This window comes from Meles meles, chromosome 10, assembly GCF_922984935.1.
Source record: "Meles meles chromosome 10, mMelMel3.1 paternal haplotype, whole genome shotgun sequence".
Lineage (NCBI taxonomy): Eukaryota > Metazoa > Chordata > Mammalia > Carnivora > Mustelidae > Meles > Meles meles.
In genome coordinates this window covers 29,717,646-29,742,730 of record NC_060075.1, presented here as the reverse complement: position 1 = coordinate 29,742,730, position 25,085 = coordinate 29,717,646, and the positions used below count along the sequence as shown (strand labels likewise).

The window sequence follows — 25,085 nt, the reverse complement described above, 5'->3', positions numbered from 1 at the left end:
GATCTCAGAGTTCTGGGATCGAGCCCCACATCGGGCTCCCTGCTTAGTGGAGAGCCCGCGTCCCCCCTTCCTCCCCCCTCAACTCCCCCGCCCTCCCCTCTGCCTACTTATGATCTGTCTGTCAAATAAATAAAATCTTTAAAAAAAAAAAAAAAAAAAGAAAGGCTCTGGGAGAAAACAATTCTCTAGGAAATATTCTTCCAGAGTCCTGTTCACCAGACTTGAAAAACGCTACCTAGTTATTTGCAATTTAGCACTCGTTTTGCACATGTTGGTGGTGAGGCTTCCTTCTCCCAAACCCTGAAGCTCTTGCCGGTCCCTGGTCAGGGATGGAGAGGCGAGGGCTGGTTCTGGCAGTGTCGGTTTGCTCAGGGTGCTGAGCTCTGTCCCGGTTCTGCATCCAGAGCTCCCGTTTCACCAGCAGCCCTGTGAGTCCGGGGGGGGGGGGCGGGGATCTGCAGCAGATTTCGCAGGGCAAGCGCTGTGACTGAGACATTCCCCATCTTCTCTGACGTTTCCTCTAAACAAGCTGCTGAATTTAAAGTGCTTAGCAATGCACTGCAAGGCCCCCTGGGTGGCTCCACACACGCCTTTCCGGTGCCTTCATGCTAGCTCACGTTGGGAGCTTCCTGTGTGCCAGGAACAAGATGGCTGGGACAGTCTCACTGACGTTTTCTAAGGAGGTGCTGCTATTCCCCCCGCCCCCCGCCATTTTACACATAAGAGGACAAAACCTTGGAGCAGTCATAATTTATTTAAGATTATCTAGTTAATAAGTAACTGTACCTTAGAATCCTGACGCATATCTCTTTTTGTCTCTGACGTTTTTTGTGGGCTGCCTCTTTGTATAACGCCACAAAAAAAGACCAGATATTGCAAAATGTTCTTCTCTCAGTAACAGGCAGCTTCTTTGATTTTCCTAAACCCCTGTATCTCTCCCTGTAGGTCACAGTACAGACCCCCCAGTGATCTTACTGACGGCCCAGAGATACCCTAGGAGGGATTGCATCTCCATACTATGATGAAAAGAACCCATCAGAAAACCTGTAGTGGCAATTTAGTTTAAAAAGCTGGTCTTAAAGGTCTTTCACCAGTGTTAAGAGCTGGAATGTTCTCCCACCCAACCAAATTCTCAAGTTGAGGTCCTAACGCCCAATACCTCAGAATGTGACTGTGTTTGCAGGTAGGGCCTTTAAAGAGGTAAAAAAGGCAAAATCGGGTCTTATGGGCAGGCCCTAATCCCGTGTGACCGGTGTCCTCACAAGAAGAGGAGATGAGGACACAGACACACACAGAGGAAAGACCATGTGAAAACTCAGAGAGAAGGTGGCCATCTACAAGACAAGGAGAGAGGCCCTCAGAAGAAATCAACGATGTAATACCCTGATTGTGGACTTTTGGCCTCCAGAATAGTGGGAAAATGAATTTCTGTTGCATAAGCCACCCAGTCTGTGGTACTGTGTCCTGGCAGCCCCAGCAAACTGATCCAAAGGGAGCTGGTAATTATTAGTATCTGAAATGAAGAGCTTTCCAGATTATTCAAAGTTCCCTTTTAAAAATCAAAACTCTAAATCAGAAAAACAAATCGTTATACAGGTTAAATCCAGTAAGAAGAATTTCAAGGGATTTCACAAATTATTTTATCATACTGGAAGTTTATTGTTCCAAATAGAACTTGACTAGGAGGATCAGTGACTGGGGCCTTGACACCCTAAATTATTCAGTTTAGCTTGATGGTGCTTCTGGTGTTTGATCTGAGGACAAATTGGATAGGTCTTGGGAATTTTTTCACACAGCTCATTGAATACAGTTACCATGGAAAGAATGAAATTTGCAGGTTCTCACTCACTTTGCTGTGCACGGACAAATGCAGTAGTCCTGAGAAATGCGAGCAATGGCTGCCATTAAAATCAGAGAAAAATATGTGCAGGACTAACAGAAAGAGAAATCCCAACACAGAGAAAACTGAAGAATGAAATAAACCTGTCCAAAGACATTAGAAAGGATTGTCTCAAACAGAAGTCCCTTTGACTTTCAACTCAATAAGTATTTTTAAATTGTATGCATGGTAGTACGGGGGAAATTCGAATTTAAAAATTAACCCTGATTCTGACCTCAAATATTTCTTGACATGAGATGACAAAAAAAGACACAGAGAGGAATAGCCATAATGTCATGTAGTCTTTGATAAAATCTGTAATGGAAATTAAAAATGTAATGAAATCACAGAGGACAGAGAAGGTCACTGGACAAGCTGGGGCGCTGGACAAGACCCACTGGGAGTTATGGTTTTCTCTTTGGGGTCTGAGCTTCTGCAGCGTTTACACAGGTGGGGTTGCCAAGGGAGGAGCTTGCTAGGCAGGCGGATTAGCACAAGGGAAAACAGATGTTGTGGAGTGCAAATCATGTTCAGCAAAAAAGTAGGAGTCTGACCGGCTTACCCGAGGGGAAGCATTGGGAGGATGGGGCCATTGACCCTGCACTTGGAGTCAAAGGGCCTAGGTTTGAGTCCTGTGTTCCCCATTTACCAGAATTATGAGCCTCAAATTGCTCCTCTGTGAAATGGAAATAATGACTCAAACCTCACCATAATGATTAAAAAGGAGTGCCCTGTGTGAAGTCTCCACCTAGTAGAGTCTGATATGCAATAAAAATTCTGCAAATGTTGGCTCAACCTCAATCACGTAGGCTTGACTGTATAGAGAAGTGGAGACCCAATAAGGTTTTCGAGCATGAAAATGAGAGGACCGGAAGTAGGCATTGAGAAATTTATCCCAGTAGTATCGCGTGTATAGCATGACTTCGAGGGCAGCCCTTCCCACAATTTTGGGGTGATAGGAGCCTGAAGCAGAGCTGCTTCACGGGGCAGTGGGAGGGTTATGAAGGAGGTGATGAGTAAGAGTCTTCCAGGGCAAATGGTGCTGGGGTCCGCTCCCTGGGACATAGAGGCTCAGGGTCCAGCTCTCTGGCTCTTTTCTCAAATAGTGGCATGACTCCTACTGAGCTATGCAGCCTCTGTGAATTCTCAGTTTCTCATCTATGAAATGAAGAGGTGGGAAAAAATATCTAAGTATTCTTACAACACTAAAATACCTCATGTTTATTTGTTTTTTGTTTTGAGTTTCCTTTTTTTTTTTTTTTTATGCTATGTTAGTCATCATATGGTCCCTGATTCAGGCCTATCTGATTCAATAAAATCTGTTAAGCTCGTTAGATGGGAAAGCAAACTACTTAAGGGATGGGGAGAAACCCAAGAGAGCCTAAAGCAAAAAGCTTTAAACATGAGTGAGCAGGTCAGTGGCTGATAGAATTATGAGGAATATGGAAGAGAGGAAAATGAAGAGGTTTGGGGGAGATTATGATTAATGTCATTTCTAAGAGCTGAAAGGGCTTTCTTCCAAAGAATTAGACTTGTGGCTTTAAGAGTATTCAACAAATGACTTGCTTTGTGTTGTCTCTCATACCATATAAACATCAGATCAGAAAGCAAATGTTTTTCTCTAATTCGTAGATTCTTTTCATTGGCGATTCAACCAACAGAGGAATAATGTACTACCTGATCGAAAGACTGAATGAAACCCTGCAGGAATGGCAGAAGGTGCATGGCACGAAATTCTATCACAATGTCAATGGTGGGAAGACTTTGATCAGTTACTCCTACTATCCCCAGTTCTGGATAAGCCCTTCATTGAGACCAACATTTGAGAACGCGCTCGAACATCTCTTGCAAAGGTACAATGGAACTATTATGGACGGCACAGTGCCACAGTGGACCGACATTTCGCTGGCGGTCATAATTGCTCCCTGTATATCAAATGTGCTGAAAAGCTTAAATCCCAAGTAATATGACTGAAAATGAGTTGGAAAGGACAAGGAGGTCCAGTGATCGGGATGCTAGCTATGACTCAGTGAAATGTGAGGCACTGCTGAGAAAATGTTGACCATCTGTTTCAAGGCAACATGTGTTGTTTTCCTTTCTGGATTTCAGATCCCGTCCCCTGGAGAACACTGGCCAGACGGTATTGGTTGTTGGTGGTGTTCAGTGGCTCAATTCCAATCACCTACAAATTATTCACAAGGTTTTGAAGAGGTGAGTTTCTGCAGCAAAAATTGTCATTAGTATTTGGAGTTAAAAAAAAAGTCACCGTTGAGGTAATTAAATTTTACCGAGATGTTTGTGGAAAGGGCAGCTTGAAATTTAGAACTCTGGTTTAAAATGTTTCAAAATACTTTTTGTATCCATCACAAGAAGGCTCTTCAGGATCCACATTTATATTTTCTACAGGTAAAAACACACCCACTAACACATAAAACTCTGTCTACACACACACACACACACAAAAACCCCTAAATTATTCAAATCCATAAAATGAGAATTTAGTTGTATATGCCAATTATCACATCCTAAAAGAATTCCATTGTATTTGTTTATGCAAGCACAAATACCAAGAAATGTAATCAAAGTTTATGACCTCAGAATTCTGATTATTTCTCAGGGAAAATTTACTCAATATCCTTGTGATCATCAAAACTTTGGGAATTGGATTTCATCTCCCAGTGGATGGATTGCATTTCTTGACACAGGTAGGCCCATTCCCTCCAGGGTACGTGAACTTTATGGTTCCTGAAAGGATCTTTGCTGGTGTCTGAAAAAGGACCTACAAGGCATTTTATAATAGTCAGCCACCTTCGTAAAAATCAAAGGAGATAATGTACTTAAGGATTAGGATATCAAATCCGTTATACTTATTCCTGGAAATAAGGAGACCGTGTCCCATTAACACATTGTGAATAATGCTTTGAACTCCTAAGACAAGAAAGGGGATGCCATGCTATAAAAAATAAAGAACTGAGGAGTCGATGAGAGAGATTCATCTTTAAGTCTCCCTTTACCCCAGGAATGTTTCATACACCTTGAAAGACTCATGCCGAAACCACAAACGAAATTGTCAGTATCAATGAGTACTTTGGGAAAGAGTGGCTTTTTTGAAGATGATTTCTGACTGATTGCTTTAAAAAAAAGTCTTTGAAGTAGTATCATTAGTTTTACCTTTGCTTGGATATTCAGAAAGGGGAAGAGTTAGAGGCCTCTGACCAGTTCTTATAGAAAAGCACTGAATAGAAGTCTAAGAAAAGGAAAGAAAAGAAAAAAGAAAAGAAAAGAAAGGCAATATCTGTAAGTAAGAGAAGCAGCAGCACTTGTTGGAGTAAGGAGAGTTCAAGGTCAGGCAGGACTGCATGCATTTGCTCCGGAGAGCTCAGGGGAGACAGGAAGCTGTCCATTTACTGTATAAATTGAATGAGGGGTGTGTGTGTGTGTGTGTGTGTGTGTGTGTGTGTGTGTGTGTGTGTCATGTTGAGCCCTCCTCGAGTTCCCCAGCACAGATGACACGATCCCCTTTGCCTTCTAAAATGTTGCCTGCCTCAGGGTCAGATCTCTGATCCAAAAGCAGGAGAACAGGTAGAATATGGCCCAAGTCAGGGATCCAAATTCAGCCTCTCGGAGGTAGTGTGGGGAGGGGAAAGTCCCTTCAAATGAGTTGACGTATTTAATATCTGGGGTAGCTGAAGGATTGGAGTCTGGATTAGATGACAGTTCCTTGTTAATGGTTTTTTTTTTTTTTTAAAGATTTTATTTATTTATTTGACAGAGAGAGAGATCACAAGTAGGCAGAGAGGCAGGTAGAGAGACAGGAGGAAGTAGGCTCCCTGCTGAGCAGAAAGCCCCATGCAGGGGCTCGATCCCAGGACCCTGAGATCATGACCTGAGCTGAAGGCAGAGGCTTAACCCGCTGAGCCACCCAGGTGCCCCTATCTTGTTAATGGTTTTGAGTTGAATGTCCTCGAATGTTATTTGAAGGCTACAGTCAAGGTTACAGTTCCTTCAGGAGGACTCCGCTTTGAGCCCCCACTTTACCCCTCTTGGGAACTGCAGTGCTTGTGGCTCCTACTTTTATTTAGGTTCCAAACTCAAGATTAGCTCATCACAGCAGACAGCAAACATTTCTACCACACTTTCTCTGTGCCAGATCCTGTGTTCAGTCATATGCCTCCCAGCACGGCTTTGATGATCCCCATCAGTCTTCTCAAATAGAATTAAGACAAAAGGAGAGGAGAAATGGAGGGGAGAGGATAGAACAAAAGAGATAGGGATAGTTGCAAGTGGAGGCAGAAAATAAGGCTGAACTCAATCGTCGCCGGCATGGCCATTCAAGAGCTTGACTCTGCTGTTCTCCGTAGACTTGCTACCCGTGCGTATGCACAAATGTGCACACATGTGTAAACACTCATGCACGCACTGCTACTGAGCTCAGTCCTGCTGGGCAAGTCTCACTTTCTCAAGCACGCCATGCTCTCACTCACGTCCAGGTCTTTGAAATCACTGTTCCCTCTCCGTGGAACCCACTCTCCCACCACCTGTTCACCTGAGCAACTTCGAATTACCCTTCAAGTTTCGTTTGCCACGGGCAGACTTAATGGATACTCTAGACTGGATTGGCTACTCCTGCCAGGAGCTCCTGTGATAGTGTCTCGCGTCTCTGTTTATGACGCTCAACAGATACAATCCTTGGTTGTCTGTCTCCCCTGCTAGACTAATTTCTGTGAGAGCAAGGACCGGGGAGGGAGGGCTGCATTGCACACTCTACTACCCCAAATGCAAAACACAATCTTCAGCACGTAGACTCTCAAAAAATATCTCATGCAAGAATGAGTGAGTGATACTTCGTATGGTTTGTCTCCTCCTAGATCGCCCCTTCAAGACTGAGACATTTATTCACCTGGGCCACTGGGGGTGTGGCCCAGTGAGGACTCCCACCTGACTTTTGGCAGGAATTGCCTTTTGCTGCCCAGGCCCGACTTGCTGGTTTAAGGGTACCAAGATTCAGCTCCTTTTCCCTAATTTGGGCCGTCTTGGAGGAACAAGCTCTAGAACTCCCAGTGGGATCCTCTCATAGAACTGCATCACTTCCTTATAGGTGTTGATCCCCAAAACACTCTCCTCTTAGTTCCCTGCAGGCAAATTCCCATCTCAGGAGTCTGTTTCCCAGAGAACCAGCCTTTCTCTAGAAAACTCTCTTTAGAACCTTCTTACTGTAAAGCTCCATATACCTTTCATATCTAGACATATTAAAATTGAGAAAATACTTGTAACCAGACAAGAAGTCTACAAACAATGCTGAGCATCATTGTTCACATGATGGCATAGACCAAATTCATCTATGTTCCTTTCCTCTAGATTTCTTCTTTAGGAATTCTTCTATTCACTACTTTTATCTTGGAGGAAATACTCTTCCTTAGGTATTACCTGAAGATAGGTATGCTAGCACAGTGGAGAAGACAGAAAATTAGACATATTTGTACTGCTGCTTTTTTCTTGCAGTTGGACCAACAAAAGCAAGTGATTTGCTGTTTCTTTTCATTTTGTTTTTTTTTTAATTACTTATTTGACAGAGAGAGAGAGAGTGCCCAAGCAGGGGGACTAGAGGAAGAGGGAGAAGTAGGCTTGGGAGCCCGATGTGGGACTCGATCCCAGGACCCCAGGATCATGACCTGAGCCAAAGGCAGAAGCTTAACCCACTGAGCCACCCAGGCGCTCCTGTGATTTTCTTTTTCAACTGGAAAATGAAAAGAATTTTTATCCTTTAGAAAAGGCAAGAGCAGTTTCCTTCCTCAGTCAGTTTGGGTTCTCCAGGAAACAGCAGACAATTAGCAGAGGAAGGGGATTTATTAGGAAGAATGTCCGGGCAGGATAAAGGGAAGGGTAGTGAGTAGTCAGGAAGAGTTTCAGGCCCCAGCACCTAAAGCGTATCACTCAGTCTTGCACCAAATACTTTTGGAGTGTCTGCTCTATACTGGACTCTGTTGGGCATGTGGTTGGCTGTTATTATCTGATATGAAGAGAGCCGAAGAAGGATGGATGAGGTGGGAGGAGTCTAGGACTACAGGTAGGTCTGAGAGAGTCCTAGCCTCCTAGCCTCGCTGATGAGGAATCCCAGAGCGAGAGTAGTTAGAGGAGGGGTTGTTCCTCTCCACAGTGGACCTGAATTGGACTTTCTGCCAAGCTCGCTCATTGCTCTGGACATGGCTGGGGAGAGAGGGAAGAATATGATCCGGCGAAGCAGCGGCTGGAGCCTGCACTCACTTCCCCGTTCCCTGGAGCCCACCTGAAGCCCATTCCCCTTAAACCTCACTCAGCTCTGGAGCCCTTCCTGAAGCCTCCCTGAACCCGCTGAACCGCAGTCCCCCACCCTGCTTGGCTGGTCCCTCCTCCCCACTAGCCCTTTACTGGATGTAAATGTCTTAGTAAATGTTTACAAATGTGTTTCTCCAGTAAGAATGCAGCATCTGAGGAAGCAGGGGCCATGGTCTATTTATCCTTCTTTTGTGGTCCCTTAGCACAGCGCTAAGCCCAAAACAGATACTAACTAATACTCAAATGACTAAATGAAAAAGAATCCAAATAGAGGAAGATAGCCTTCGTGATGTTCAAATTTTGACTTTTACAGTGAGAATTTTAAATATCTCAGTGAGCCTTTCTGGGGAAGAAACCTAAGAAGGTTAAAACAGAAGGAAAAGTTCCAAACCTTGTGTCAGTCTAGATATTTATGTGTTGCCATTTTAAGATACATATAAACGTTTGCACTTTTATTTTGAGTAAAAAAACCGAGAACACGTCTTTGTTTCAGAAATGCATGTGAAATTAATTCTTCTTCTTGCAGTGGGACCAATCTGTAAAAACGATGATATTTACATGATTTCTACTTGAGTTAGTAAATCATAAAACAATCCTCTTGATAAAAACTCTCAATCTCATTGAAATTAAATTTTTTTAAAAATTCCCATTCTCCTCCATTGCACTGCAGAGTGAAGTTCAGAACTTATGGAAGGAAAATGTGATTATTCTGGATGCTGCAAAAACCTATGGCTATGAAGTGGTTGACACATTTACTATAACGATGGGGCGATACAAGGAGTTTTTGCAAGGGACATGCGGGTGTCATTTTCATGAGGTATTTATGCTGGCTCTTTATTTATTGTAACTTTTGATTTTTTTAATCTCTCATTATATCTTCAGTTTTGTTGTCTGTGTTATTTTGTATTAAAAAAACCATGTCGGGGGGCAGATCAAATGAGGTATTCAGCATCACTCAGCCAAAGCATGTAGCAGTCACAACTGGAGACTCTACAAAATAAGAAGTTAAAAAATTTTTTCTTAGGTAGACACTTATAAACTAGGATCATCAGTCAATGCAAGCATGAGGATGGAAACCTGGAGAGAACCTGCCTTTTCTAACAGACTCTGAACCTTCCCATCAGAAATTGTGGCCAAAGAAGGTAGCAGGTCTTTAGTGGAGCTTGAAAATCAGGACAATTTAATGTGTTAAACTCATGAATGACCTTCTTCCACTGATTGAGCCAATGCATTAAACAGGTGGACCTATGTTTTGAGTAGCCCTCAACACCCCGTGGGGAAAATTATTTGATCTCTAGTCAACAAATAGAATATAATATTATAATAGGCGAAGCTGATAAGGTGTTAGCAGAGGCAAGAGCAGGTTTCTTCCTCGGTCAATTTGGGTTCTCCAAGACACAGCAGACAGAATTAGCAGAGGGAGGGGATTTATTAGGAAGAATGTCTGGAAAGGATAAAGGGAAGGATGCTGAGTAGTCAGGAAGAGTTTCAGGCCCCAGCACCTAAAGCGTATCACTCAATCTTGCAGTCCCTTGTAAACCGGAAAGCAGTCGTTGGGTTGACTAGGGCAATGACAACTAAAAGATTCTTGGATCCTGTTTTCCAGCTGTAAAATGACTGTCAGAATCCATTTTGGTCCTTGGGTTTTTATGGCTACCCAAGAGTTATTGACACTGTATTGGTTCTTCTAAATATTGTTATATTTTTTTACATGTAATTGTATATGACAAGTGCACCTGCATCTCAGGGAAGCAAGAGCCTGCACCCACAGTGGAGAGCAGGGCATTTCCAGTTTGGATCTAGTAACTTGAACTTGGCCATGCTGTTGCAGAGAAGCTTCTATGTTGTAGGAGACTGTGTGTCTATTTCTTTCTTCCACAAAAAAAAAAAAAAAAAAAAAAAAAAAATTTACACCCTTTGAATTCCTATCCTATCTGCAAAAAGTCAAGTCTTAGAAACACAAGAGCAGGTAGCCTGGAAGAGAAAGAAATGATCTTGCCACAGAGCCAGCCCAGTATCAGAGTTGGCTGCAAAAACAGGTCAGAGGTTGCCAAAACCCACATAAAATGGGGACTTTGAAAGACAACATACAGACAGGGGTTTTGCCCCTTTTAGAAAAGGTTTGTTTACTTACTTATTTTTATATAATGTGTCTTCAATTAGTATTTGAGAGGGGAGGGTATCTGTTTTTCTTCTTCATCGTTAGTCGCTCTGGAAGCCTAAAAAGGAGAAGTCTTCCAGAGATTCCCAGCATGGCTCCAATTAAAAACAGAAGATGCCCTTCCCACATGATTACATTGCACGTAGCTCCTGCCACAGCACTAACCAGTGACACTAGTAATCATGGAATTCAATGGCTGCAACAAAGACTCTTTGAACCACCACAACTAGAATATCGGCTTCTAAATTTTTACTAATAAAATCATCTTTAATTTGCATAACAATGATTTAAGCATGTCAGGTGAAATTATGTCACTTATTTGACTTTTTAATTATGTGCAATGATCGTGTATAAATTGTTTTTTAAGCCCTATTTCTAACATGCGTTGACTTAGCAAGCTATCTAGGTATCATCCAAATTATCTCAGCTGATTCCAAAACAATGTTATCCATGTCGAAGTTTTCTTATTTGAGCTAAAATACTTCTGGGAGCATTTGCCTTTCTACCGCAGAATGATAAGATCATCTTTCTGAAACTGACTATCTTTATCACAAAGTCTCTAACCCATTCATCACTTAGGCATAATTGTCACTTAAGTCTTGAACAGTATGTACTACTTGGACCTTGGGAAGTTTCTAGTGCAGACACTGATGTTTTATAATCTCTCCAAACCATCACCCAACATCTTAAATCACTGTGAGCTTCCTATAAACAATCAAGAAAATCTAAAGGCCCTTTCAAAGGATGATTTGATGGTTAATGTACCAAGCCAGGGAAAAGTACATTATTGGTCTCATGCAAACCATATAAAGGGCAGAAATCTATTAATAATAACCATTTTTGCCTCTATGCTCATCTTATGAGCTGGCAAAGCAATTTGTCATCCAGTAAGAGCAAGAATTAAAATCAGCTGTGCTAAAAACCATAATAATTTGAGTTCGGGAGCCTTGTATCTTCTAGTGTTCAATCAAACTACTCCCACAATAGATTCACACATACCTGAGAAGGATTGCTATAATCATTACAGTAAGATCTTGATGTGTCCTCTTTGATTTGTGGTGGGAATTCCATCATAGACATAACAAACCTACTTCAGTGGGGCTCTTGTCACCAAAGGTCTTGGGGGCAACTTTTTCATCTGTCAAGACACTGAGAGAGAGAATATGTTGCCACCATGAATCTATAAACACTTTCCCAACTGGCGTGCTTCAGTTTTGACTACAATGTTCTTGCTGATTAGAAAAGCAGGTGTTCTCTTCATGGGCAGAAGTGGAATTTTGTTTTTGCAGTGTTTATGCAGGACAACAAACACGATCCAGGTAGCTTTTGCCCAAGAGTGGTTTTGGATAGTACTTTAGTTATGTGGCAAACATCTACTATGAGCAAGCTAAAACCTGGGAAGGATACAAAAATATTATCAGCCCAGACCTGGCTGCAGGAAGAACAAATCCACAACTGTTATGTGATTATTAATTAGTCTAATCAGCTGTATAAACCTTACATGATATCTCTGTTTTCTGGCAGGCGTACAGCTTTTGACTCAGTCCAAAGGGAGGGAAAAAAAATCCCTTTGGCATTACTACCCAACTCTAATAACCCCAAGTTTCCTTTGATTCTGGAACCATGGAAAGAAGAAAGGATTTTCAATTCCTTTTCAGAGATGATTTCCCATTATTGTTTGACCTTCATCTTATATTCTTTATTATTTAATTTTAATTAGGTAAACAAAAACTTAGCTGACCTAGAAAAGTTTGCCTTCTGTGTGGTGGGCTTGAAGTTTTTCCCCTTTTCCTTCAAATTTTAAAAGTTTGTCATAAACACAAGGAAGAAAAAAGCCTTTATCATGGCTATTTTTAATAAATTAGTAATGGCAATTTAATTCAACAAATATTTGAGTGTCTATGTGAGCTCTCTACCAACTACTATAAAATGAGTTAGGAGAACATTTTTTAGGGTTCCCTTGAGTATCTCAAACGTAACATATCCCCAACATGCAATTCTGTGTATTGTAGAACATCAGTTAAAATCAGGGCCTGGGAAAGGTGGGCTAGGGCCAGATCATGGTAAGAGCTTAGACTTTTCCTATGGGTAAGGAAGAGCCAACAAAAGGTTTTATAGAGAAGTGAGATGGTCACATCTTTGTCTCAAATAGGTAAGCCTGATAACATTGAGGGGGGAAAACGGAGAGAGAACTGAGTCTGGGGGAGAAATTAGGAGACGTTTTCAGAAGTCATGTGAGAGATGATAAAAGCTTGCCCAAACTAGGACAGAGACTGCGAGCATGAAGGAGAAGGAGACAAATGCAAGCCCTATTTTAAAAGTAAAATCTGTAGATTTTATCTGCAGCATGGGGGTGTAGGAAGAATCAAAGACGACTCCTAACTTGGGTGATGAATTAGAGCTGAACCAGCAACTGAGTCAGAGAATGACTGAGAAGGTACCAGCTCAGGGAAAAGATGACGATTCGGTTTTGAACATGTTGTGTTTGAGATGCCTGTAGGACATCCAGGTGGAGATATCTCACAGGCAGTTGGCTACACAAGTCTGAAGCTCGAGGGGCAGGGTGAGGCTGGAGATAAAAGGTTGGAAGTCGTCAGAAAACACAACAGTTGCAACAATGAAGATAGATCATCCAGAGAAAGAGAGCAGAGTAAGAGGAGCTAAGGAACTCTTAGAAACGTCAATATTTAAGCAAAGTTTGCAGAAAGAGGAGCCTTTGAATTTAGAGGATAAACTGATAGAAGAAAACTATAGTAGAGTGTAGTATCATGGAAAGCCAAAAAGTGAAAATTTGTAGGGAGAGATCAAAACAGCATTACTGCTGTCAAATGTAATGGATAGATTTATTAAGATAAGGATTTTTACATAGTCATTGACTTGGCATTAAGAAGGTCCTTTCTGATCATGCAGGAGTAATGTTAGTAAAATATTGGGGCATGAATTAAACTACAGTAACTGAAGAGGTATAAGAAATGAGAAAAGGAGGGGCGCCTGAGTGGCTCAGTGGGTTAAAGCCTCGCCTTGGATCAAGCCCCTCATCGGGCTCTCTGCTCAGCAGGGAGCCTGCTTCCTCCTCTCTCTCTCTGCCTACTTGTGATCTGTGTCTGTCAAATAAATAAATAAATAAATCTTAAAAAAAAAAAGAAAATGAGAGAAGGAGGCTGGTAAAGCCTTTCAACAAGTGAAAATAAGAATAAAGCAAAGATACTGGATTCAAAAAGAAAGTGTTCTGGGAGCAGTTTATAGGAGGAACTACTTCTCATGTTTATGGGCAGAAAGGGAATAATCAATACTTAGGGATATATAAGGAAAACAGAAGGGCATAAAAGAAAGATCCTTAGTAATGTGGGAGAGGATCAGGTCAAGGACACTGTAAATCCTTGGAGGGTGCTGATAATGAATGAGGTTGGCTGCATTTACTTGCCCTGAACTTGTGCAATATTTCCATCTTGGAAGCTTTACTTTCAATTTCTCAAATTCATCCTTCACTTCCCCACCAGGATGTTTCTGTGGTTCCAATCCAATGTTGTCATTTAACACCTTTCAATGGCCTTATCACTAAAGAGGAGTCACAGGAGTTTCACTGCCTACCATTCCTAAACCTCTTTTGGGGGAAAGTGATCCTAGACAATTTTTTTTTTTTCCCAGTGCTCAGTCCATTGTCTCCAAGAATTCTAGCTTTTTCTGCCAGGTGATTAGATTACAAATCAGTGCCTGCTGAGAATGAATTGAGATGAGATGTTGATCTGTAAGTATCTCATATTTTCTTTTTGCAATAAACCCTCATTTCGGGGGATTTACTACCAAAGCTTTAAGAGTCAAGCTAAGCTGGACTCTGAACTGCCTTGATTAGCATTCCCTACTCTATGTTTTGATGTTCTAGCCTAGTGAAAACAGGATCTGTGGTTTGGGAAACTCTGTACACCCCTCTACTGTAAAGATTCTCAAATAATATTAGTATTTTAAATGATCCAAAAAGCCCTTACAGCAAAGAAACTATTTAGCTTCATTTGACCCAGTTTTTCTCAAACATTTTTGACCACAGAACCACTTTCCTTTTATTCATAACAACTATTAACACCTCACTAAACACACTTTGGAAAAACTAGCATAGAGGATAAGGTCAAAAATCATGTGGGGAGTACAGATTAAATGTGGCAGAATGACCACAAGCATTTATCTTCTCTTCCACTTGAAACTCCACCAAAAGACCTTAAAGACATTAAGCTATTCACCACCGTTCCCCCACTAAGACAGAATAAGAAATAACTCATAATGGCAAGAAATCTGAATTCATTCTAAGAAGTTCAACTTAGCCTGCAAAGGAAGCTACAACGTGAAATGTGAGAGAGGAGAATCCCCAAGTAGAGGTGAAGCACACTTGCCCACAGATCCTTTGAATGGCCCAGGCCTGAAGGGGCGGCCGGTTGGGGCAGAAGAAGGCGGGGCTGAGACACAGGTCAGAAAGTCTGTATGCAAAATTGGTGGACCCCTCACCCCACCACATGCGGCCAAGAATCTACATCCATAGATACGATTTCTGTTAAAATTGAACATCAGAGATGGACTCAGAAACACAGGAACACAGGTACAGAAAAGAACAAATTAATCTAGAGGCTGAAATCAGAAAAATGAAAGGGAAAGTTGGCCCCTGAAGGGTGGAGCTCCTATACTTTCTCCCCAGACCCTGTGGAATACCAGCAGACCAGCAGAAGGGCATAGACGGGCACCACCACCTGGGACAAGGGGCTAGAGGGTTCCTCTGATGAGAAATTGAGTGGCCCAGTGGAGGCTCCCCTTTCAAAGGCCCCAGTAGTGCTGAGCGCATCCCTACAGTGAAGTCAGCAGTTGGAGTGTTGGTCCACCCAAATTGTTTCTAAGTGACATTTCAGTGCCATATGTTTAAATAAAACCAGAGAGACAGATAGAAACAGACACCTGTGAGTGAAGGTCAAAATAGATTCCAGGACCAAAAAAGTACATGGAAATACAGCAGGGTAGGACCTTAGCTTGTAAGCCATTCAACAAATGAAGGTCATTCGAATAATATCAAGAATTCAGTGACATGAATATCCAACCACTTAGAAAACAGTTTGAAACGGGACTTAGTCTCAGGAGAACTGCTGAGGAGTACATGAGAGAACCACAGTTTCACAGGAAATGGTAAACTACTGGTCTCTAACTCATTCTATCCAGTCTCTCCACCTCAGAACAGAATTTGTCCCCAGAGTTGGAAACTGAGGCCTGTCTAAGGGGCAGGAGTTAAAAAGGCTCAGCTGTCAGAGTAAGAAGCCCTGGAGATCCGGAAGTAGGGGAAGAGACAGAGACATTGAAAATCTGGAAACACCAAAAGCAAAAAACAATTCCTCATTCCTAAAGAAATCTTTAGTCTTGCCTTCTAATCCTCAGCATCTTTGACGCATTCAGAAATTGGACTTCCTTCAATCAAAACATAGCTTATTTCATATGGCCATGATTAAATATTAAGGGGGGGTAGATGAAAAAAAAATCATTATTATCTGTAAAAAAATTGCATGATTTCCTGAAATGGAACTATGAATTATAAGGACTGGCTTCTAACTGTTGTTTGTTGCTTTATTTTTATTCCATTTCTGTGAATTCTTGGGCTACTTTTTCAGCTGGTTATAAATTTGGTGACTGGATCTTGGATTGAATGTCATGTCTGCAGAATGACTATACCAAATAAAAAGTACTTCAATTGTATGCATTTATCTTAAAAGATCACACGAGCACATTTTGGTCAATGTCAGGTTTTCCAGCCTTGGAAAGCCGTTACCCTCATTCCTCTTCCTATCCCATCCATGTCCATGGAACACATTTATAATCAGAACATCCCCCTTAATCCAGTCTAGAGAGATTTTGGAACACTTGCCCTACTGAAAACTGTTTTCTATTTTGTTCTGTGGATCTGGAACCACATCAGAAGTTCCTTGGGTGTTACTCAGGTTAAGATCAGTTTTAGGAAAGGTATTTGCTTCTAATATGCCGGACACTTTTCCAATTCACCGAGCTCTCCCTTTTTGTACTGACTTTTTGAAAATTCAAAGTTATTTTAGATGCAACAGTTAATTGACATGGTAATATACTCATTCTGATTAATATTTATGTGAAATCAATTTTGAGGGTTAAAGTTACATGCATTTAATAGTAAAAGTTGCAATGTGGGTTTTACTGCATTATTTATTAATAGATTTTCATTTGTTTGGCTAGTCCTACAATAGCCAGAGGACAAAGCCAGTCAAGTTGAATTGTAGCCATTTGTATGCCTTCTAAAATGTTTGTGTGCCCAAGTCTTTAATTATGTGGAGATGTAGAAAGATCTACAATCATAAGCTAAGAGATCTCTTAGCATATAAGAAACCTATGAAAAAGTAAAAGTTACTTCTGCATGTCCAAGCACAGAATTTTAAATTCTTGTTACACTGAGTCACAGAAGAAAGTGGTCATCTCCATATTCTATAATATGTTATCATGACAGCACTTGATTCCAGCACCAAAATTTCTCCTTTCTACGTTTCTGTAGTTAATATATTAAAACTATGTTGTTGTTTTGAAACACTATAATCTTTACTTGAAAGTCTATGTCTACATGTAACTTCATCTAAATGTGAACACTGCCATGAGGAAAATAATTTTTGATATTACACTTTTACTTGTGATTATAGAGCAAAGCTGATCTGACCAGGTGATCACAGTTCATGAAGACCAATTTTCCTTCACTCTCGTTTCCTAATTTAAATATAATTTGACAGGTAAACTCACCAAAAGAAAATAAACAGCAACGCATACACACAAAGCTAAAGACAAAGAGTTACTTCGGATCATTTTACAGCGTCAAAAGAATTGCCATTTAACATTTGTGTTTGGAGTAACGTAAACATGCAGCCAATCACATATACGTGCATCACTTAATTGTGTGTAATAGTTCCTTATCCCTCTGGATAGACATGTCTCTTTCTCAGTGCTGGAGTTATAGGCACCCAAATTTAAAGAAGCATTTGGCAGCATCAAACAGAATTTGTCTCTTTTTGAGGTGACCACCATACAAAGCATCTAGAGTCTTGTCTTCGGTTCAAGGCCTAACTCTTTCACTGGTGTTTTCCAATAGCTCACTTTTATTGTTTACTATTATTATTACCACCAAGCCCTGGAGGTAACCTAACATTTGTATTGCTAACATCTCTCTTTCAAAGCCACATTCCACTTGACACTTTAGGTGGATTTTAATAAACCCAAATGGTCCTCTGATTTTTGGGAAGGACCCAAATGGGCACATTTCCACACAAGAGATCAAAGGAAAGAAGCAATTAGCTCTTCATTGTACAGGTATCAAACATCTTTCACTTGCATAACATTTCCAAGCCTGAAAACTGTAGCTAAGTTCTTTTCCTTCACTTTAGAATCCGTAAGAGTAGGTAAAATAAAGTAATATTTTGAAACTTGGAGATAGCAGTTTGACAGGAATGCTGCATACTGAATTTAACAAATAAGTTCAAGGAAACAACAGCTCTGTGAACAGATGAGCATGCCCACCATAAATTAGTACTAAGTAATGTACAAAGGAACTATTCATTACATGGAAACAACATGGTGCCTGACCTTGGGGAGTAAGTCTCAGACAATGTCTTTGAAGTCATTTCATTCTTGTTCTTACTTCAAGTATCTTAAACATGTGTCTTTATATAGCCCCCTTGAGGGGAGGGACCATGTCTGAATTACTCCATGTGTTTGCTCACAGAGAACTCTGAAGATTGAAAGTTGGATACAATGTAGAAAAAAATAAATCATTAAGTCATCAATAACCTATTTTAATTTTATAAGATATGGCATCATTTTGTTCCTCTTCTGCTGTTTTTCTATTGTGAAAGGATTAGACAAACTCTTGCTAACTGTAAAAATATAAAAATAACTATATACAATAAAAACAAAAAACTCCTGCCTTTAGGGTTGCCTACATGGCTCAGTCAGTGGAGTAGGAGACTCTTGATCTCAGAGTCATGGGTTCAAGCCCCACATTGGGTATAAAGAATACTTAAAAATAGAATCTTAAAAAATAATTCCTGGGGCGCCTGGGTTGCTCAGTTGGTTAAGCATCCAACTCTTGATTTTGGCTCAGGTCATGATCTCAGGGTTGTGAGATTAAGCCCTGTGTAAGGCTCCAGGCTGGGTATGGAGCCTACTCAAGATTCTCTCTCTCCCTCTCCCTCTGCCCCTCCCCACCCTCACACATACGTGTGCTTGCTGTCTCTCTCTCTCTCTCTCAAAAAAGAGAGAGAAAATTCCCGTCTTTTGATCATATACACCCCATTAAGTCTCACTCCTTTCCCCACTGGTGATTCTATTAGCAGTTTGGTACATATCTCCATTTTAAACATACACTCTTGATTTTAATTCCAAGTCATTAAAACTCTTAGGCTGTCAAATTTATTGGTCACTAGATTTATGTAACACTGGGCTTTATTTAGAACTACCTTACTGTTCCATAAACATTTTTAGGAAAGAACAGCAGTTTCTGAAATGCACTTTAATGTAGTATGAACATTCCTATTTTTTCTATCACAGTATTGAATTCTGCCTATACTTGGCTTATGCAACCAATAAATTAGATCTATAGTAGGCTGATGGTAGACTCAATTAAAATTGATGAGTGAACATCTGGAATTAAAAAATCCCACATCATCACTGTTTTTCCCCCCTTCCCAAATGGCCTTGGCTATTTTCTTACATTTATTCTTCAAGATGTACTTTAGGATTTCCTTGTCATGTCCCCCAATACTGCTGTGATTACAGTTGGAATAGCATTTTCATTAACCTGGGAGGATTTGACCTGGTGTGTCTTTCCATTTGTTAATGTTTTCCTTTTATTAAACTTTGTGTTTTCTGCACCTGCACAATAGCTGAACTGAATGAAATTGTTTTCATATTGTAATGGGATCTTTTCTCCAATATATTTCTTATTAATTATTGATAGAATATAGAAATGCTATATGATTTGTAAATATTAACTTTATAATATCTCATTATTTTTGGTAGCTTCCTTTGGGGTTTCAAGGTGAACAATCATATAGTTATAAATAATTCTTGGGTAATTTCCTATAACAAAATGTTTCATAATGCTAACGCTTGCATTACTGAAATAAATTCTATGTGCTGGCGGTATAGCGCAAAATACTGCTGGATTTTTTTAAAGGCTCTGGATTCCATTTACAGTAACATTTGGGAGGACTTGTCACATCTCTATTTTGACAAATCAAAATTGAAGTAATTCTTTCTCTGTAGGTTTGTCACCTTTCAGGGGTGAGTGTCGGGGTAATCTGGCTTAACCAAGGCATTAGGACACTTAGTATCTTTGATTATTTCCTGCAAAATAGCTTTCAAAGGAAACTAACTGAATTAAGTGTTGTTGGGCCAAGCCCTGAGATAGACGCGTAGGAATCAATCTTCAGTAGCATTTGCCAGCACCGGCACGATGAGAGGCATTAGGCTGAAGCAGGAGGAGACCCCTAGCATCCTGTCTCCTTTTTTCAGACACTACCTGAGTGGTTTAAAAATAGAAATACATTGGGGGAGGGGGCTATGGACATTGGGGAGGGGAGGCGAACCATAAGAGACTATGGACTCTGAAAAACAACCTGAGGGTTTTGAAGGGTCAGGGGTGGGAGGTTGGGGGAACAGGTGGTGGGTAATAGGGAGGGCACGTTTTGCATGGAGCACTGGGTGTTGTGCAAAAACAATGAATACTGTTATGCTGAAAAAAATAAATAAAATGGAGGAAAAAAATAGAAATACATTATCAACCTTCCCATGTGATCGGGCAAAATACTTACACGACTCTTGAGTAGACGCTATAAGCTTCAGCAAATACAGTGGAAACACATATTTTTGTATTATCTCTTTTATAAATCACATTCGAGATTGCTTTAAGCATCTACACTAGCATTATCCAACGTGTGTGCAGCATTAACTGCAACACGAAACACAGAAATAATTTTTACAGAACTGTATAACCTTTGCAATGGGATTATTTTTATCTATTTTGCATTTAATTAGCATGCTGATCATCTGGCAATTGCAAAAACCAAACCTGAAGATAAAATTATATAAACAAAAGTAACCTTATTTTGGCTTTGGAACGCTGAAATAATATTTTCTCAGGGTTGAATGTAATATTTATGCTTAAGTGTTTCCTTAAATAAACTTCCTTAAAAATGTTCACTAATCTTGCTATCGTTGAATACACACCTCCTCCGCAATGGACAGAACCTTCAGAAAAACATTGGTGCACCTCCCAGCCGACCATATTTACAGTTGTAGGATAACCAAACAGGGGTGGAAAGAGCTGCACGTTAACAGCAACTTACAACCTTAGGACTTGGAATATTAATCAGTGGTTAACTGCAAACTGAGCTCTGATTTCCCATCCATTGGAATTCCTTACCACAACCCACTGATTTCACTGGTCTTAAGAGTCACTTCATCTGAGGGCTTGATCATAAAAAACTAAACGTCCCATAGCCACAGGAAAACAATTCATTTCTTTGGGGTTAGCAGGGTATAATTGGTTTTCAAATGCATTGCCATTACATTTTTTCTTCAAAATGGGAATAGCTTCAACATTTTTATGATTATAAAGGAATGCACATTTGTCGTATTCAAATAAAAAAGACAAGGCCAGAAGTTACAAAGAATACGTTTTAAATCACCTATAATTCCTCTACCCAAAGATCACTACGGTTAACATTTTGGTTTAGAATTTTACAGAATATCTGCTCAAATAAATCTTCTAAAAGGGTTCATGCTCTCTTGCACATAGTAACTAAAAATATTCATCTTCAAAATAAATAGCTTGTGTTTGCTTAAATACTCTGTATTTTTTGAGCTGTTTTCATTTTATTCTCTTATATGGAATTAAAAAGATGTGGCTCTACATCATCATAATCATCATATAGCACTTAAAGGAATTTTAAAAATCCATGAAAGCTAGTATTGCCTTAATTGGTTGATGACTAATATATAGTCTGTGTATCAGTACTGACCAAAAATAATGTCTTGCAATTGTATTAACAAGTAATAATTAATAAATTGAATTAATGTTTTGTTATTCATTTGTGAATATCTTTCAAATATCTTTGCCAGTATTTTCTCTCCACCCCACCTCTGGACCCTCCCCACTTGACACTTTAGTTGTATTGATCCCTTCGTGATTCCCTCTGACTGTTGGTATTAACAACCTGAGTCAATTAACCCAATGATTAAAACTGGCAATTATACTACTTCTGAAACTAATAATGCATTATGTATTAATTGAATTTAAATAAAATTATAGGATAGCACCAGGGCAATTTTTTGTAAACCATACAAATGGACTATAAATATGGCCTCTTTGTGTGTGTGTGTGTGCGTGTGTGTGTGTGTATGTTGATATTCATAAAATATCTGTAAATGGAATCACAAAGAAATTAGTGTATGTTGTTTCTGGGAAGTCAACTGAGTAACTGGGAGTGGGGAGGCAGGGCTGGGGAGGAAATTTTTCTTATATATCCTCTTATGCTTTATAAATGTTTTATAATTCTGCCTATTCAAAAAAGTTTAACATAAAATTTACATATGTAAATTTACATATGTACAAACGTATATAAATTTGTTAGCTTAATAGGGCATGATCTGTTTCTACAGATTCCTTACTAACTTACTAAGCACCCAGAAAAAGGAAATCACGAATTGTAAGTGTCAGCTTATGGCTGTGCAATGAAGAGTATTTTTCTTCTCTCTGCAAATAGTTTTAATATCCATTCTATAAAAGGGTGCCATGGCAGGTTTGGAGGACCATGTTTGAATCAGTGACCCAGCAAAGGTACATCAGGGTCTTTTCTGTATGTTAGTATCAAATTTAAGTACACATACACGGACACACACAGACACATGCACAGACAACAGTGTGGTAGAGAAACCATCTAAAATTATTCCTCAGCTGCATTGGGGCCAGCTGCCCTGAGGGAAGTAAAATGGCAGAAATTCTAATTCCAACTTTAGTTTTTTTTTTGTTTGTTTTGGCTTTTTGGTTTTGGGGGGGTTTTTTTTGGAAAGGTAAGTTTCTCTGGCTCTTGGTTATGTAGATCATATGTATACCCTTTAGGCAACGTCCACGTGATACAGATGCTACCGAATTTGTGAGTTTATTATACTACTCGATGCAGAGCTTGAATGTCCTTGATTGTAACTATTTTTTGCTCTTTATTTGCAGGTAGTGAAATCAAAGCTATCCAAAGAATATCACTTTATTAAAATGAAACAATCAAGAAATCACATTGTGGGGAAATATTTCAGCAATCAAAGCAAACTACGACGACGACGACAAGACTCTGTAACAAATTTTCAGTCCCCATATCATGTCAGAGGTCCAATTAATCAGGTTTGCTCTGAAATCCTTCTCAGCAGGATGTGTGTGAGTAAAAGAACTGTGTAGACTCCCTGCAGGAGGGCTGAACTTGGAATTGGAGGCAAGCCACTCACTCACCTGGGCAGTGGTCTAAGAACAAAATCCTGTATGTCACGTATATTTGGACCGACTGCACACTCAGGACCCGGGCACACACATACACACCAACGCACGCGCGGCTAAAAAAAGTAATAATAACACTTTTTTCCTACAGCTTTGTAAGTCTGAGGTGTGCACTTGAAAATCATGTGTTTTCAAGGGGAAAGCTAGAGCTAGAGAAAGGTTACTTGCAGTATAATCGTGAATTAGAACCACTGTGGGCTAGGTATTGCATTGTGATAATAAGGAGAAATAGAGACACTTGAATTATGTGGACAAAAAAGATAAAGCTCTTGAGATCGCATTATCTTCTCTCTTGGTACATTAATACTGAAAAGGAGAAAAAAGCAGTTACATTCCACTTGCAAGTAGGGATTGTGTTTGTGTCCTCTAACGGGAGAAAATGTGATCTTTATGATGGCTTAGGCTTTGTGAATCTAATGTTTATGAAAAATATGTCTTCCTCTACTTCTTAAATTTTACAATCGAAAGGAAAAGAACAGGGATGCCCCACAAGGAATTCGAAAAGATCCTATGAGAGATAGGAAATGTAATATTTTACAGTTAAAACACCAATGCATTTAACTTTGCACTCTGTCCTTTTCATAAACATTCCCTCCTACCCTGTCTATGAACTTGGATGGGTAACTGCAGTCTAAGTTGATTAAATATGGGATTTTAAAGTGTATTATTTTATTATGTTTTACTGACGATATCCCTTAAGAAAGTTTTTGTTTGCTGTTAGAATCCTGGGTAATTTAAGGTTACATTTTATGCAAATATTTTCAAAGGATTAGCCATTTGCAAGTGCAGAGGAGTTTATTTTCATACAATATTTGTATATGCCCACAAACATTATGTTACTGGTAACTATATTTTAATTTACCTAATACAAATTTAGAGTAAGCATAAAATTATTTTTTCATTAAAACTATGGCGTACATACACAACATGTCCAGTTCTAGTATTGAGAACTTTCTCTTCTATATGTTAATTTCAAAATAGTGAATTTCCTTATTTTTCAAGTTCTTTGTTGTGAACTATCCCACAGTTAAAATTGGCTTTTAAAGGATTGTTTTTCTTTTGGGGGAAAAATAAACCTGAGAGGGTTATTCAATTCATGTTACAAATACCTCAATTTCATTACTATACCCAAAAAAGACTATTTTGATCGATCAGTTCCTTTGTATGAATATCCACCTCTTTAAATACTCTATTTTTATATATATTTTTATATGGAAGTAAACATGAATTTATATTTAACAGTCTTAAATTATATTTAAACACAACTATCACTTGATATAAACATATCTGCCTTTGACAGATGATAGATTTTTCTTAAATGGTACAGAATTGCCCTTTAAAATGAAAGATCTTTCGAATACCTGCACCTATAGTAAGCACCATATTTAGGTTTTCGATTTTTTTTAACGATATAAAATGTTGCCAATTCATGCAACCTCTCCATCGTGTTTTAATGCATTACATGCTCTATAACAGGATTATAGTGTAGATGTTTCTTGTAATTTACTGTCAACCGAACTATAATAATCGTCTGACTGAGGTTAGTCTGGCATTTACCTCTTCACTGTTGAAATAATAGATTTTAGAAACAAGTGTAATAAAACTATTAATAAATGTCTTCCTGGTGATAGTCTGTATCAGAGAGTATCTTTTACTTTCCTTTTTACTGAAGGTATATCACCATACAGGGTCTACTTGGCAGACATGTCATCATACAGATTCAACTATTTGAGTGTGGTTTAATAGGATAACTGTCTAGTTTTTTTACAATCCTGATGTCCTCGCATTTTGATCAGATGAACTCCCTGCTGCACAATGACCAAAACTTTTGAACACAGTGCCATGAAGAACTATTGTTTTTCTTTTAAAAAATAAGGTATTGAAATGTTAGGAATCATTGTAGTTACTCCTTAATTGAAAAAACAACATTTTATTTTATGTTGGGGAGGTAAGGGTGTGTGTGTGTGTGTGTACTTGTAAGTGCTTAGCGAGTTCATAAATTGAGTGGAGAAAAATAGGAATAGGTATTTAAGTATATTTTTAGACGTAAAAGTTAAAGGAAGTGTATCGTTTTTGCTAAGAATGAATTAGTATCCAATCTAAACTGAACTCAACTAAAGAAAACATTGACAATATTAAAAGTCAAG

At 39.4% G+C, this 25,085-nt stretch overlaps 1 protein-coding gene across 2 annotated transcripts in view; it reads left to right on the top strand.

Moving 5' to 3' along the window:
- CPED1 (cadherin like and PC-esterase domain containing 1) overlaps window positions 1-24,573 on the top strand; it is a 276,516-nt gene extending 251,943 nt beyond the window's left edge. For both annotated transcript variants that reach the window (XM_046020852.1, XM_046020851.1), the window contains 5 exons: window positions 3,512-3,732; window positions 3,989-4,090; window positions 4,497-4,584; window positions 8,865-9,011; window positions 22,621-24,573. In XM_046020852.1, coding sequence (XP_045876808.1) covers window positions 3,512-3,732; window positions 3,989-4,090; window positions 4,497-4,584; window positions 8,865-9,011; window positions 22,621-22,842 — 780 coding nt within the window. In that variant the 3' untranslated portion in view covers window positions 22,843-24,573. The remainder of the gene's footprint in view (window positions 1-3,511; window positions 3,733-3,988; window positions 4,091-4,496; window positions 4,585-8,864; window positions 9,012-22,620) is intronic.
- Window positions 24,574-25,085: the final 512 nt, after the last annotated feature.